A 15,344-nucleotide genomic window follows, 5' to 3' on the forward strand; every position below is an offset into this window, starting at 1 on the left:
TGTAAACACTGTAGCAATTTATAGTGTTTCATGAGAAAATTTATAGTTGTAATTGTCAACCAGCTCAATATTAAAAATAATAAAATCTATCAATATAATTTAAAAAATGAAGAAACACTTAGCAATTCATAATTATTTTTAAAAATATATAAAACTAAATTTTCAAACACCATAATTAATATCCATGTCCAGGATTGCTGCGAGCTTATACCTTGCTTGTTTGTCATAATGGGTGCATAATTGTCAGTACGAGGGTTTACTTTTCTCATCAATGACCATGCCTACTTTATCCAGATCACTATTAATTTACATTTTTTTAAAAAAAATACCCTATGGTTTGGCATCTATTTTCGAAATTAAAAGGAAATTATTGAGTAGAAAAATAAAATTTAACTAAAGAAATGCATTTTTCTGTTCCCTAATTGAAATCACTTGAGTTTCGGAATATATTTATTTTAATTTCCATAAGCTTTTATTAGTAAAAAAATATTGCTCCATCAAAATAACAAAAACACTAGTAATAAAAAGGATTTTGACAAGAAAAATATATTTTTTTTCTTAGAATTTAGATCATTGAATTTTTTTTATGAAAATTTATTATGGATAAAATATTCAAAATAAATATCATCGCATAATCAGATAAAAACATATTTGAAGAATTATTACAAAATATCGCACGAGCATAATACTACTTAGCTCTCAAGCTAACAAATTAAAAATGAAAATGTATGTTTCAAATAGAATTGTTGCTTTCCAAATTTTCTTAATTAATTTTTTGGGAACATTATTAAAAATGGTAGAGGAACTGGTGGGCTTTCTTTAGTGAGATTTTGCAAAAATAAATAAATTTAAATGAGATAAAAAGAAAAAATAATTTTAATATGAATATTCAAGTTACCTTACGTATATCATGATTAATCTTATAAATCTGAAAATTAATAATCATATAAATATCAACATATTAAAAAAAATTCTTGTTAAATAGCATTGCTGAGTTCGCTATCAACATCTTCAGAATTATGAATGGCGTATGAATCTAAAATAATACTTGCAAAATGGATGATTGCACGGAGCAAACAGTTGAATGGTCAGATAGCTTGCCACGTGCTTCTTTGGATAGCTTGCCACGTGGTGCTTCGGATAGCTTGCCACGTGGCTATGGACTTCTTACCCCGGGGACTGTTCTTTAACGTCCAGCCACGCTGGCTTTTAAGTTGCTTCTTTCCTCGAGCGGCTTGTGGTTATTTTGCACTATGGGCCGGTCCATTCGCTAACCACTCTATGTTTTTTATGGACCTCAAACACTTAATCATGTACTTGCTTCTTTAAAGGTCTTTTTTATCCGGTTTAGTGGGTTTATATCCAGTCCAATTATAACTTGATAAAATTTGTGTGTAAGCCTGGGATCCACAATTCTTTTCACGCTTAGAATAATTATGATTTATTTTAAAAAATATAATCTTTTCGATTCATAAGATTTTAAAAGTATATAATTCTTATGGAAAGAATATATTTTATAATTGAAAAAATAATCTATCATTTTATTCAATTATTACTTAATCTGGGATGGAAGAAGTATTTGTTTATATGAAAATATCTGTTCATTTCATTACCAAGACGACGTGTCAATATTTTAGTGCCACCTCGTTACATTACAATTACAATATTTGATTAATAAGTGGGAGAATTTTTTACATTATCATCTAAGATTTTCATCCTTTTAAATACGGTAATAAATTTTTTTTTAAAAAAAAAATCAAGGGTTTTTCCAAACATGTTGAACCTGAGACTATTTTATTTTTTTGGATCGGAAATGTAATTTTGAAGGATATAATTTAACTGGTCAGATTCTAGATTTGCTTCCTAAAGATCACTAGCTTAATTAAAAAAAATTTAATTCCAGTTATTTTCCAACACATAAGATGCACAAACTTAATCTCTCACTCTATATATATGCTAGCACACTTAAAAAAATCAAACCAATTAATTCGCATATATAATCGTAAATATAGTTCAAACGTCACTCACATAAGCAATTAATAAAAAAGAAGGTAATAATAGACGATCGGATTAAGAGTTGGAGTGGTAAGAGCCATTGTTTACTTTAAACTTGTTTAGGTCAAAGAAAGAAAATACAGGAGATTTCAACCAAAGAATCAATTGTCCTCAATTTGTCAACCTTTGAATTTTGACGGAGTTGACTGATCTGTGAGAATTGAGATCCACTCGTGTAACGATTGCTTGGACGGCTTCTATGCAGAGCACGTGTAACCACGTGCCATACCATCCTTCTGTGGTAAAGTGGTAAAATTCGAGAACTAGCAGAACCGAAAGAAGGAAGGACTGGAAGCGTTACCGCTAGCTTGCAAAAATAATCTTGCTTGCAATCACGTGACTGCAACGTAAGCACCCACGTGATATGATCCCCGGGATTTTGTCCATGGTGGTAAACAAAGGGCACTGATTCTCTGGCTACATAATTATATTTTGTGAGCACCATTTTCAGTCACAAGAAAATAAATATTTTTCGATTTTAGAAGAAGAAATATAACAGACAGGAAGAGTCAACTGGCACATATAACTTCAGAGCTCTATTATAAATAAATAAAAAAAAAAAAGAAAAAACCTGACAAATTGGGTACCGCCTCATTGAAAAAACAGGATTTTTCCTTTTTGGGTCTTCGGGCTGGCCTTGCATCCAGCGAATTCCAAGGGACTGACTTGCAGAACAAGGTTAACTGAAATTACCAAACATGCACAAATTCCCAGCGGTGTTGAATGCGCTTCCACTGTCACAACAAAGAGAGAAAACCATCAAGAAATTAATCAGGAAATTCTAACCAAGAATCTATATATATATAGACATGAATTTGAACTCTTGCAGCCACATGAAGAAAAAACATGTCACGCAAGGGGACTCATCTGCACAAGGTCTTATCCGCCCCACCATCAAGCATAATCAAATCTGCTTGGTTACCGAGGAAAACATTCCTTTCTTAAACAAAAAGGAGCCTTTATCGTTTGGTTTTCTACAGAGACGGCCAGGTTGATACGAACAAAACGTTGGAAAGAACTAGAAAAAGGTAGCCGAAGTTTCTTTCGTCAGGGGCTGCAAACTTTGACTATAGAATTCACATTCTTTGAAGTTGCAGACTGACTTTATGACTGACCTTTGTGATCTTTCTACAATTGTCAATACGCAAGCATGGATTGTTGACTTCCCTAGCTCACTGGTGATGATATCATCAGCCCTTTAATTTGTTGACAAAAAGGTCCTGTCTTTGTGACCCCCTCGAAAATCTAAAGATCCCCCAGGATTCGAATTGGAGTGGAGGGAAAGATTTTAATGTGTAATGTTTGGGAGGAGGCCCTGTGGAAGTAAATGCAATCTTAGATATACGTGTAATCTGTATGTATTTTGCAGTCAAGGGAAGGTGAACAATATTGTTCATGATGGTGGCTTGCATGTGGGCTATGGAGACCTTTTGCTTTAAGAAGATTGAGAATGGATGATGAGTGTATGAAAAGTCAAGTTTCTTTTGAATTATTACCATTCAAAAAGGAAAGCTCGTGTACTGCCCACGATTCTTGTTACTCGTTAATTGGTTCATTCGTTTGATTAAATAACGTTGCTGTGATTAGAATATGAGCTGATATAATTCACCGAGTTCTCTTGTTAACTCATCACCATAGGCATGATGAGAATTCTCGAAAGAACAGGAAAAAAAAAGAAGAAACAAATGATCATGTTTCTAGCTGGTGGACAGTTGATGAAGTGTGTTCAAGATAAAAGTTAACTAGCACCAAAGAATAGAAACCGGATTACTAGAGTAAGATGAAAAAAACATTCATTTTTCATTTGAAAATTAAAAATAAAACTAAAAACGATCAACAAATCATTACGACCTTAAAAGCATTGCATTGCGGATTGAAATAATATAATAATTATTTTTTTTATTCTCAAACAAAATCAACTACCTATTAGAGATAATATGATCCTTTTCATATGATGAAAAAACAACGAAAAAAACATTAATTTTTCATTTGAAAATATAAAAAAACTAAAAATGATCAATAAATTATTGTGACCTTAGACGTATTGTATAATGGATTGGAATAGTGTAATGATTATTTTCCATTCTCAAACAAAATCAACTAGTTATTAGAGGCAATACGATCTTTTATATATGATTCATTGATTATTATCAAATTGACTTGGACAAATTGATCTTCTCACATTTTTTAAATATAATGAAATGACTAAACTACCCTTCAAATAAATTTTTTTGAAATTTATAGGTTTTTTTGTATTTTTAACTTGTTTTTTTTGTTATAATCAAATGAGTGAAAGGTAATTTGCCATTTTAATAAATATTAAATATATATTTTTTTTTAAATAGCTCATGAGTATTGGAATGTCATCGCCATTTACATGGCGTATAAGATGTCGTCTAGCAGCCAAACAATGGCTTCTGATATGACATTTGAATGGTCTCGGCAATGTCTTCATTCTCAGGAGGTTTGTGTGACAAACATACATTCATTTGACACTAACAATTTTTTTTCTTTTTTTTTTTCTCTCTTCTCCTTGAGTTTAGCGCATGACCCTTTAATTTTTCAAAGTAATCCTTCAATTTGTTTTTTAAATTTCATTTGGCGATTACTATTTTTTTTTTGAAATAATTTATAAAATTAAATTTTGTTTATAATTTCATCATTCTTAATTTTTTTTTCATTTATAAGAATTAGTCCATATTTTTTTTATTGTTATCTATTTTGTTAGAATAATTTTGAAATTTTATTTTTTTACGATTTCATCATCCTTTGATTTTTTTTTCCTATAAGATTTTTTTCTCATTCTTTTGATTTTTTTAACCTATAATATTTTTTAAATTGATATTTTTTTTAGATTGAGAATTAAGCTTATTGATTGAGTCCATGGCTAAGATTTCATGTGTTGTAAATTTAGAAAATTAACCTTGGTTTAGGAGATAAAATCCTTCTACATTTTATTTTTTAAAATTTATTTTTTTATTTTAATTTCATTATTCAACATTTGATTGATTGAGAATTGATTTTCATGTTTTTCTTTTTTCGTTTTCCTTTCTATGGGATTAACAGATTAACCTGATTTGACTCAAGTTTTTTTTATTGCTTTTATTTTTTTTCAATTTCACCCTTCAACAATATTGAGTTGTTTGATAATTGAATTTAATGATTTTATTTAATTTAGTTTTGACAGGGTCATCTTAGTGTCACAACCAAGTCGTGTATTCGACGTGCTAACCCGAAAGGGCTCAAGTCAGGCTTTTTTGATATTTTTTTTGTCAAATTTTTTAATATTTATTTAATATTGTTATAATTTTTTATTTGTGCTATTAAATTACCCAGACTTATTAATCTCAATCTAGTTATTAATTCGAGTTTTAGATTCTTTTTTTTTGCTTTTTAAAAAATTCTTGGATTTATTTTAGCATTTTTTTATATTGTAAAAATTTTTAAATAAACTCATGGTATAACAAAGATTATCTATTTAGGGAGTGTTTGGAAGCGCAGTCCAACCCGCGTTTTAAAAAAATTAATTTTTTTTTTATATTTTTTATATTTTTCGATCGTTTTGATATGCTGATATAAAAAATAATTTTTTAAAATTAAAAAAGTATTATTTTAATGTATTTCTAAGTAAAAAACACTCTAAACCGTAACTGCAAATATAATTTGAAATAGGCTTTTAAAATGTAGTTGAGAATGAAGCATAAGTTGAGATTGAGGTTAGGTTTAAGAAATTTATGCAGTTTCACCTACATAAACTATTACACACACACATATATGTATATATATGTATATATATGTATATGTTTTCATGTTTTTTTTTTTTTATAGACTTCATGTACCAACCCCAATCTCTATCACATTCATATACCCACTCTTAGTAGATAACTAATCTAGAACGAATCAATGGCGCAACTATACTCCTTTCCTCGCCAACCTATTACCAACAACATTATTTGCATCGCATCTTTGACAGTGACTTGTCACTTACATTTCACATGACCTTTTTGTGTCATATCATATTATTTTTAATATGTGTTTTTTTTTTTAATTTATTTTTTATATTAAAATAATATAAATATAAAAAAATAATTTTAAATAAAAAATAAATTAAAATTTAGCTAATTTTTACTTAGACTACACTCCCAAATAATAACTATTCATGTATTTGCAATCGCGATACATGTATTGTTCTCTCTTACATGTTGTCAATCTCCTTAAAATAAAAACATGATTAATCATTTCATAGAACTCACATTCACTCGGTCACAGACTGGAAACAATTAAAAAAAAAAAAACAGTTGTTGAAAAAATGAAATTAATTAAGGATAATGTTTTTTTCCACTTGCATGAGAGGCTTAGGTGTGTTGGTAATATGTTCTAAGTGTTTTTGTAAAATTATGTTTTTGATAAAAAAAAACCATCTTTGATTCTAATCTCTAATATTTTTATATTAAAATCATTCAAAAAAATATAAAAAATTTAAATATAATGTTTCAACCTTAAAATATATTTCAAACTTGGTACATGTTTAAGAATGTGATAAAAATTATTTTTTAAAGTATTTTTTGTTTAGAAATGTATTAAAATAATATATATTTTTAATTTTTAATTTTTTTTTGATATTAACACATAAAAATAATTAAAAAACAAAAATAATAATAATTAAAACTAATTAAAAAAAAACAATCGAACCACTCAACCACAATACTCCTTTTAATATGAGACGTAGTGTGAAATCATTTACTATTTTTAATTCTCATCCATATTTTGTAAGGTTCAACTCTTACGTATTTTAGATAAAATCCTAGGATCTTATTAACGACTTTGTTTTTCTTCGGAACAAAATGAAATAAAAGATAATTAAATAACAAGACTTGAGTAAATAAAAATAAAAAATTACTGGTCTTGGTGGCTTGGCCATCCTGAACAGATTCAGATGTGGTGTGGTATTTATATTCATTTTCAACTGCAAGTTCAAGTATGGCCAGGAATAGTGTTTGTTAGGCCCCCCCACCAGATCACTTGGACGGTGGATAGCTGCCCATTCTTTACAGCCTCCACTCTCATCTCATCTTTTATTATTTACATTAGATTTATTAATTAATTAGCTCACCAGACATTATGGTTACTAATAACTAATGGTCCAATAATCGAGACACTCTCTCCCGTGGGAACAAGAGAGAAATTCACCAACTACGTACTCTTGGCTCAGACTTGCTGTTTTAAAATAAAAAAATATAATAATTTCAGGCACAATTTCATTGAATTTCAAGGCTTTCATGTCCCCATGTAACACCTTCCCTCATTTATACCACTTATAACACCTTCATTTTCTCTCCCATGTCCCTCTTCTCCATGTTCTTCCATCTTTCCTGAGACCACACGTCTTAATGTCCCTTTTCAAATCTTTGTTCTTTATCACCTTGAATATCTTTGGGTTTCAAGTTCACAAATTAAGTTTGGTTCGACCCTTTTCATTACGATAACTAATTTGAATGTTGTTGTGAATCATATTCAAGATCTAAACGAGCCAGTTGGTTTGCTATCTCTGCTTAGCGCATCCATTTCATGGATCTTGTAAGCAAAAGCTTTGGCTCTCAATCTCTTCCACCAATGACAAGTCCTGGTGGCTCATCAATTTTTGGACCTCGTACTCATTCTTCAGATACAAGCTTCCCAATTATAGCCATTGCCATAATAGGAATTTTGGCCACGGCTTTCTTGCTAGTAAGCTATTACATCTTTGTCATCAAATGCTGTCTGAATTGGCACCGTATCGATCTTCTAAGGCGATTCTCCCTATCAAGAAACGGAAATCACGAAGACCGTTTGATGGCCTACTCTCCTGCTGCAATAGTGTCGCGTGGACTTGACCAGTCAGTGATAAGGTCAATCCCAGTATTTAAGTTCAAGAAAGAAGGGAGCAGTTTTAGTAGCCTCGGCGAAAGAAGCTTCTGCGAGTGTGCAGTTTGCTTGAACGAGTTTCAAGAAGCCGAGAAGCTAAGAAATTTACCAAATTGTAACCATGTTTTTCATATTGATTGCATTGATGTTTGGCTTCAAAGCAATGCTAATTGCCCACTCTGCAGAACAAGCATTTCGAGCACCACAAGATTCCCAATTGATTATGTTATTGCTCCAAGCTCTTCACCCCAAGATCCAAATCCTTACAGTGGAAGTCTCATGGGCGGAGATGAAGATTACGTTGTCATTGAGTTAAGTAATCACAGCTCTACAGATCAAACATTGCTTGCAGCACATGAAAGATTGAATTCAGGAGAGTTATCAGCACGTTCAGTTAGTCCTTCGCAGAAGACGATAGAGCAGAGAGTTGGTCACAAGAAATCAAGGAAGTTTAATAAGGTTACCAGCATGGGAGATGAATGCATTGATACTAGAGGCAAAGATGATCAATTCGGATTGATTCAACCCATCAGAAGGTCTTTTTCAATGGACTCGTCAGCAGATTGGCAGCTTTATTTATCTATTCAAGAGATAGTGCAGCAGAGCAGGCAAGCAACCGAGGTCAGTCCGGTTGAAGGTTGTAGCGGTAGAGCAAGAAGAACTTTCTTTTCTTTTGGTCATGTTAGAGGATCCAGAAGCAATACAGTCTTACCTGTTTATTTGCAGTCGTAAAGTCAAAGTATTTTAGATTGATTATTTTCCTTGTAGTTTTTGGTTTTTCATTTTAAAGATATAGGGATTTTAATTACATGTGTTAAAAGGCATAGGATTTGTGACATAAAAAAGTATTCAATTGAAATATCAAATTCTAATTTTATTTGATTTTTAGTGCCTTTGCCCAGTGTTTTTTGAAGGGCTCCAATAACAGCCATGACTAATAAGCATCATTGCTTAAACTACCTCTTTTTTTATGCTCGTATTATGTTCTGTCCTTTCTTTTTTTAAATAATTTTTTAATTAAAAACACTTTAAAAATAGACAATAATCACAATATCAAACACCTCTTAAATATCGGAGCGGAATTGGCATTATAGCATCTGAGAACAACAATGGTAAAGTATGGGTTGTCTCAAGTAGAGGGAGAGCTCTTTACAAATATTTAGAAGAATAAAAAAGGCTGCAAAAGTGAGGGAGAGGTGGGAGGTCCCCTTGCATTGAATTAGGAGTTAGCTAGGGAGGGTCCTCTTCGATCGAGAGAATCACAGAGGGCATCGATCATATTATGACAATAGCCACCAACTTCTCGAGTCATTAATATTTCGAATATTGGTGAAGGGGGGAAGCTACGCTCTTTGGTCATTGTTCTTGTTGCTTCTCAACAACACTCACTTCCAACCTGTAGGAATCATCTGCTTATGTGCATGTCTCCAATAATGTTAAGCAAATGTAGAGGTGAATTTATATTAAAAAAAAATGTCGAGAGGTTGGTTGAATGAATATTTTGAATGCTCAAGCCTTCACCATAAACTCGACTTCTCCATTTCTTGTTTTTTGAATGCGTATCCTACTTTTATCATATTCTTCCCAAATCATTTCTCCAAAATTACCATGTAGAATAATGCATCCTGCTAATGTATTTGATAATTTCTCGGAAGTAACAGAGAATCTTTCTGCGCGATTAGCATTAGTTTTCTCGAATTCAAACAGCTGGATTTTGAAGTTGTGCAGAAAATCTAAAGATACATAACATCGATGCACTTCATTTCAAGATAAGAGACAACAATTTGATGCATTGTTTGAATAGGCTTAGGCTTTCGTTACAGGGAAAACTGTCATAGTGCTGGGTTATTTCAGCCTAAGTATTCATACCAACTAGGGTTGGCAAGATCTTGAAACATAAGGATATGCAGGAAAGTCATATGGATTGTGAGAGCTTCCACTAGTCCATCCCCAAGTGACAAAGAAGTTGCAGCAACTTCAAGGTATCAGAAACATGATCCATGTCTCGCTAGTTGCAGAAATGTGCATCATATTCTAAAGCCAGGGCCATAGATTGGTCCCTGATTTCTCTGACAGTCTAACTACAAAACCCACATCTTCATTTCTTGTTTTTCTCTGGTTTTATTCTCAGCAGACACAATCACTGACTTGATAAATATTACAATAACATTGGTTCTCTTCTATCTGATGATATTATGGCCTTCGATTTTCCTGAGCCATGTGCTTCTATGTATGGGCAAAGATAGCATATCTTTGACACTCTTGAGGCACCCGTGGGATGTTGCGAAATCTAATGAATATGAAATTGACATTGCAGTTTTATAGTAATTATTAAATTATTGACCGCCCGCGCAGATTATATTAAAACTTTTTTAATATATAAAAAAATATTTAGATATTATTAACATGTTTTTTAATAAAAAAAAATAAAATTAAATCATACAAGAATTAATTTGATGTGACCTGGTTGGCTTTATAGATCTAAAAACAACATGAATGACTAATAAAAATATAATCTGACTATAACAAATATTTAAAAAATATTTTTTAAAAAATTATTGAGACGAGAACATATTGAATTGATTTAGATCAATTCAGGATAACCTGTTAAATCTACGACTTAAGTTATGAGATTGAGATAGCTTGAATCATAAAAAGTTTGAAGGGTTAATTGACCAAACACGGGATCCGGGTCATTAGGCAATGATAAACTCATAAAAAGTAAATCAAAATAATTTATGAAGCCCAACCCAAAGTAAGAGGATGAAATTCAAAAAGAAATAATTAAAAAAAAGATAAAAAATAGCCCAAGTCAACTGTTTAGCCTACCAAATTTTCGATTCGGGTTATGAGACTATAATAACTTTATAAAAAAAATCAATAAAACTTATTTCTCAATCAATCGTTAAATGATGAAATACAAAAAAAAATTAATTAAAAAAGACAAAAAAAACTAAAGTTAGTCGAGTTAATTCATCAAATCTACAACTAAAATCATGATACTAAAATAATTTGATAAGAAAAAATCAAATTAAATTAAAAAAACTCAATCCTTAATAAATTAGGTGATAAATAATAAAAGTAAAAAGTAAAAAAAATAATAAAACAATGATATCTAAGGAGGGGAGAAGTTATTTCCCCAACCCTCCTCGTTGTTAATATTTCAAACTATCTTTTATACATCATAATTAGGTTTTGCATTTTCCATTCGCCCAGAAGAAAGTTGTCTATATGAGATAAGAAATTTATTAGAATTTTACTTCTCAACCTGATGTCATACTTTAATGGCTGAATATTTGACCAGAATCCCATTTCCCTTTCTGCTTTCTCTTGCAGACTCGGCGGGGAAGAGGGGAAATGTCCACCAGAAAAAACCCAACCCACCTGGACAGAGAGCCCAGTCTGGCTCAATTCTACGAACTAAAATTTATTCGGGCTACTTTCAATACAGGGATTGGCCTCCAGGAATAGATTTAGAGCCCCGCCCATAAATAAAGAAGGGCCCAAGTTCATAAATTATTTGTTTGATATATATCTAATCTCAAAATTAAAAAAAAAGAAATTAATTAGACCCTCGTATTTCAGAAATTATAAATTAGTCTTTATTTACTTTTATTTCACCAACATTTTTTATATATATACAATATATCCTAATTTTTATTTAATTCCTAGCGTGCTCTTTGATCTAAACTTTAACAAAATAATAATAATAATAATAATAGGAGTGATTATTTTTTAAAATAATTTTTACTTAAAAATATCTTTAAATAATTTTATTTTATTTTATTTTGAATATTAATATATTAAAAAAATAAGTAATAAAATATTTTGGTTAGACTAAAGGTATTTATGTAGCATGATTTTCTATATAACTTATCAAAATATCGAAATTAATTTTATAATTTTCTTAAATCAAAAGGTTTAATTAATTAATTGCATTAAACTACAAGGACTAAGTTGCAACTCAGAAATTCTAAGAGTGCCACCTCACACCATCCTATCCATTTCCGAAGGCTTAAGCCTGAGCTTATTGCCTGCATCTCAATCTGCAGGGCACATCGATCCCGGAGAGAGGACGGCGAAGAAAACACCCACCATGAAGATAATGGTAGCAATAAAGAGAGTCGTTGACTACGCCGTGAAGATCAGAGTCAAATCAGACAAGGTTAGAAAACAAAACCACCATGGCAATCACTATCATTAACCAGCAGTAAATTTAATTTAAGATAACTCGAAAACAAATTCCTTTTAATTTTGGAAATAGAGTGGAGTTGAGACCCAAAATGTGAAGATGTCGATGAACCCATTTTGCGAGATAGCTTTAGAGGAGGCGCTTCGAATCAAGCAGTCTGGATTGGCATCCGAGGTTGTAGCTGTAAGTATGGGCCCAACCCAGTGCGTTGATACGCTGCGGACAGGTCTTGCTATGGGGGCTGATAGAGGGATTCATGTGGAGTCCACAGCTGCTTTGTTTCCTCTTACCGTGGCTAAGCTTTTGAAGGCTCTAGTGGAGGTCGAGAAGCCTGGACTCATTATTTTGGGCAAACAGGTTGCTTCTTTTATCCGGGTTTTGAAATATTCTGATGGCTTTTCTGTTTTCTGGGCTCGTTTTTTGTTTTTCTTTTAACTAAGATTTTGTGTAGGCTATTGATGATGATTGCAACCAAACGGGTCAAATGGTGGCAGGGTTGCTAGGTTGGCCTCAGGGAACATTTGCTTCAAAGGTTAGTTAAATTGATGTCATCACAATCCAATTAAGATCCCTTAATGTAAGTAATTCTGTTTTTTTTTTTTTTTGAACTAATGAGGTCCCATATGCAGTGTATATTGATGTTTCTAGTAATTGGACGTAGGAGGCAAGACTCTCAAAGCTCAAGAAACTTAGAATAGTGAATTTCTGCTTAGTGAGCTGGTTAGCATTAGAGTTTATGTTTTGGATGTAGGGGTTACATGCTGACCTGTTAACAAAAAGTTTCCAGAATAGCGTGGTTCAGTATCTCTAAATATGATTAGTTGAGATGAATTCCTTTCAGAGGTTTACATTTACATAGGTTTAACACAGGATGCATCTGTGATGCAATATAGGTATATGAATGAGTAGAATAAGTTCAATAACAAGAGTCAAGCATGTATCTCTTATTTTGATTGACACAAGACGTTTAAGCAAATAGTGAAAGAACGAGCTATGTATGTTATTCTTCAGAGGAAATGCTTACGAGGAGGAAATGGTTGAGAAGGCATCACTCTAATTGCTAAGATAAGATTTTGAAGCATCTAATGTGACTTTATTCATTGGCACTGCAAATAGTGAAACAGTAAGTGAGGCATATCATAGTTCAGAGGCAATGCTTATGAGGAGAAAATGGTTGAGAAGGCACTGAGCTATAGAGTTAAGACAAGATTTTGAAGCATACCTCTTTGACTTTATTAATTGGTATTCAGATTCGACAGTTAGTGTATTGATTGTTGAAACCTCTGACAACAGAAGTGTCATCTTAGATCTTATACAAAACCACTAACATGCAATCGGAGAAATTTGTGATACTTGGTAAATTATGTTGATCACAGTCCAACATTCTAAGAAATTAAGGATTCTAAACTTTCTGCAAGCCATTGGCAAGGTACTTTGCGTGCTTGAAATAATGTCTTTGACTAGGTTTTTGAAGCATTAGTTGTCTTGATCTAAAAACACTTCTCACTTTATTTGTCCATTTCTATGTAGGATGCATAAATGCACCAAAATCTAAATTACATCTTGCTAAATTAATTATGACTTTGGCTGTTGACTGCTATCTTTGTTCCATTCAGCTGTTAAATTTGTTTTCCTGTGAATTAAGATCACGGTTAAGAATTATTGCTGCGTAATGTATACAGATGGCCTCAGCCTTTTAAGTTAGGATTCAAGTCCTTTTGTGTGCTTCATTTTACTGGTGGAACCCTCGTTCTGTTCTGTATCATTTTCATATTGTTCTACGCGACCTTGCGTGGATTTGAAGAGAAACAAATCATTTGAATTTCTGTGCATTCAAGCAGCTTCTTGACTTTCTTTTTTCCTGTTCTCTTCATAAGGCTTCATATGTCTTGAGCCGCCTGTTGAGGCCTAGGTGGTAGAAGGGTGGGGTCGAATAGGTCATAAATATGGATTTTGTATTCCAAAGCTGAGGGGCTTACATATTTTGTTATGATTGCTTGTTGTTGGTTAATTTTGTACAATCAATCTTCTGTTCCTATTCTGGTACTCTCTCGCATCATTTTTCATGTGACTTACTGCTGTTATCTGGCAGGTCTTGCTCGACACGGAGAAACAGGTAGCTACTGTAGAAAGAGAAGTGGATGGTGGTCTTGAGACTTTATGCTTAGACCTACCTGCAGTGATTACGTGAGTTCATATTCATTCAATCGTTCACTTGTTTCATGTGATTGAGTTTGTATTTACTATGAATGTCTTATCGAGATAGTTTAGTGGTTGCTGAAGCAAGGGGGAAATTGTCAACTGATCAACTTACAACCCTAAAAAACTAATGATACTACTTCCTAGTTAAACTAACTACAAAAATGCTAAATAATTCTCATAAACTACTACACAAGACTAAGAGGGCCAAAATTTTCACATCTGATTTAGTAGCATCAAGCAGTTTGCTGCTCTTGAGTTTGTCAGCTTTAACCCCTCTTGCGGCGTAAGAACGTGGTTAGTAACTTGAATGTTTGTCCAACCTTATAGTAATGATGCCATTTATCTTCGCAGAGCCCGCTAGCGTCACTTTTTTGTGTCGAAGTTGGGATTTTTTTTAGCATTTCGGTAATGGGCTGTGTGTTTTATCTGAATGCCTTATCGGTGATGAGATGGTTTCGGATTCAACTGTTGTTTGTTCCTTTCATGCAGCACTGATTTGAGACTGAACCAACCAAGGTACGCGACACTGCCCAACATCATGAAAGCAAAATCAAAGGTCATCAAGAAGTACACTCCACAAGAATTGAACGTGGAGGTTAAATCTGATATAGAGGTTGTTGAAGTCACGGAACCTCCAAAGAGAAAAGCAGGGGTTATTATTTCTTCTGTAGATGAGTTGATTGATAAGCTTCGAAACGAGGCTCATGTCATTTAACATTGTACACAAAAACTATAAATTTCTCCCACTTCAATAAATTCGAGCTTGGTGGGGCAACTGGTCTTCATTTCCTTTTCTTCTTCCCTTCTGGACTTCACACCAAGTGAACATGTATTATGCACAAATCAGCCCCTTTCCAGTTTTTCATGGCCAGCTTGAAGAATCAATTCTGGCAGTCTTACAAGTTGAGTTTCCATCCATGTATCGTTCTTTTGAGCATCATGGATGGGTGGATTGATTAGCTAAGCACAGCATTCTCACTACTAGCTAACC

The 15,344-nt window shown here is 32.5% G+C and overlaps 2 protein-coding genes across 2 annotated transcripts; both read left to right on the forward strand.

The window, feature by feature from the left end:
- Positions 1–7,317: 7,317 nt before the first annotated feature.
- Positions 7,318–8,847, forward strand: LOC133706037 (RING-H2 finger protein ATL16-like). The gene has a single exon (XM_062131548.1). It carries the CDS (start codon positions 7,624–7,626, stop codon positions 8,689–8,691), a length of 1,068 nt encoding a protein of 355 aa, XP_061987532.1. The 5' UTR covers positions 7,318–7,623; the 3' UTR covers positions 8,692–8,847.
- Positions 8,848–11,951: 3,104 nt separating this feature from the next.
- LOC133706038 (electron transfer flavoprotein subunit beta, mitochondrial) lies at positions 11,952–15,128 on the forward strand. The gene is made up of 5 exons (XM_062131550.1): positions 11,952–12,124; positions 12,224–12,508; positions 12,603–12,683; positions 14,244–14,338; positions 14,843–15,128. Exons 1-5 carry the CDS (start codon positions 12,056–12,058, stop codon positions 15,066–15,068), a joined length of 756 nt encoding a protein of 251 aa, XP_061987534.1. The 5' UTR covers positions 11,952–12,055; the 3' UTR covers positions 15,069–15,128.
- The last annotated feature ends 216 nt before the right edge of the window (positions 15,129–15,344 follow it).

Source organism: Populus nigra, chromosome 10 (genome assembly GCF_951802175.1).
Source record: "Populus nigra chromosome 10, ddPopNigr1.1, whole genome shotgun sequence".
Taxonomy (NCBI): Eukaryota; Viridiplantae; Streptophyta; class Magnoliopsida; order Malpighiales; family Salicaceae; genus Populus; species Populus nigra.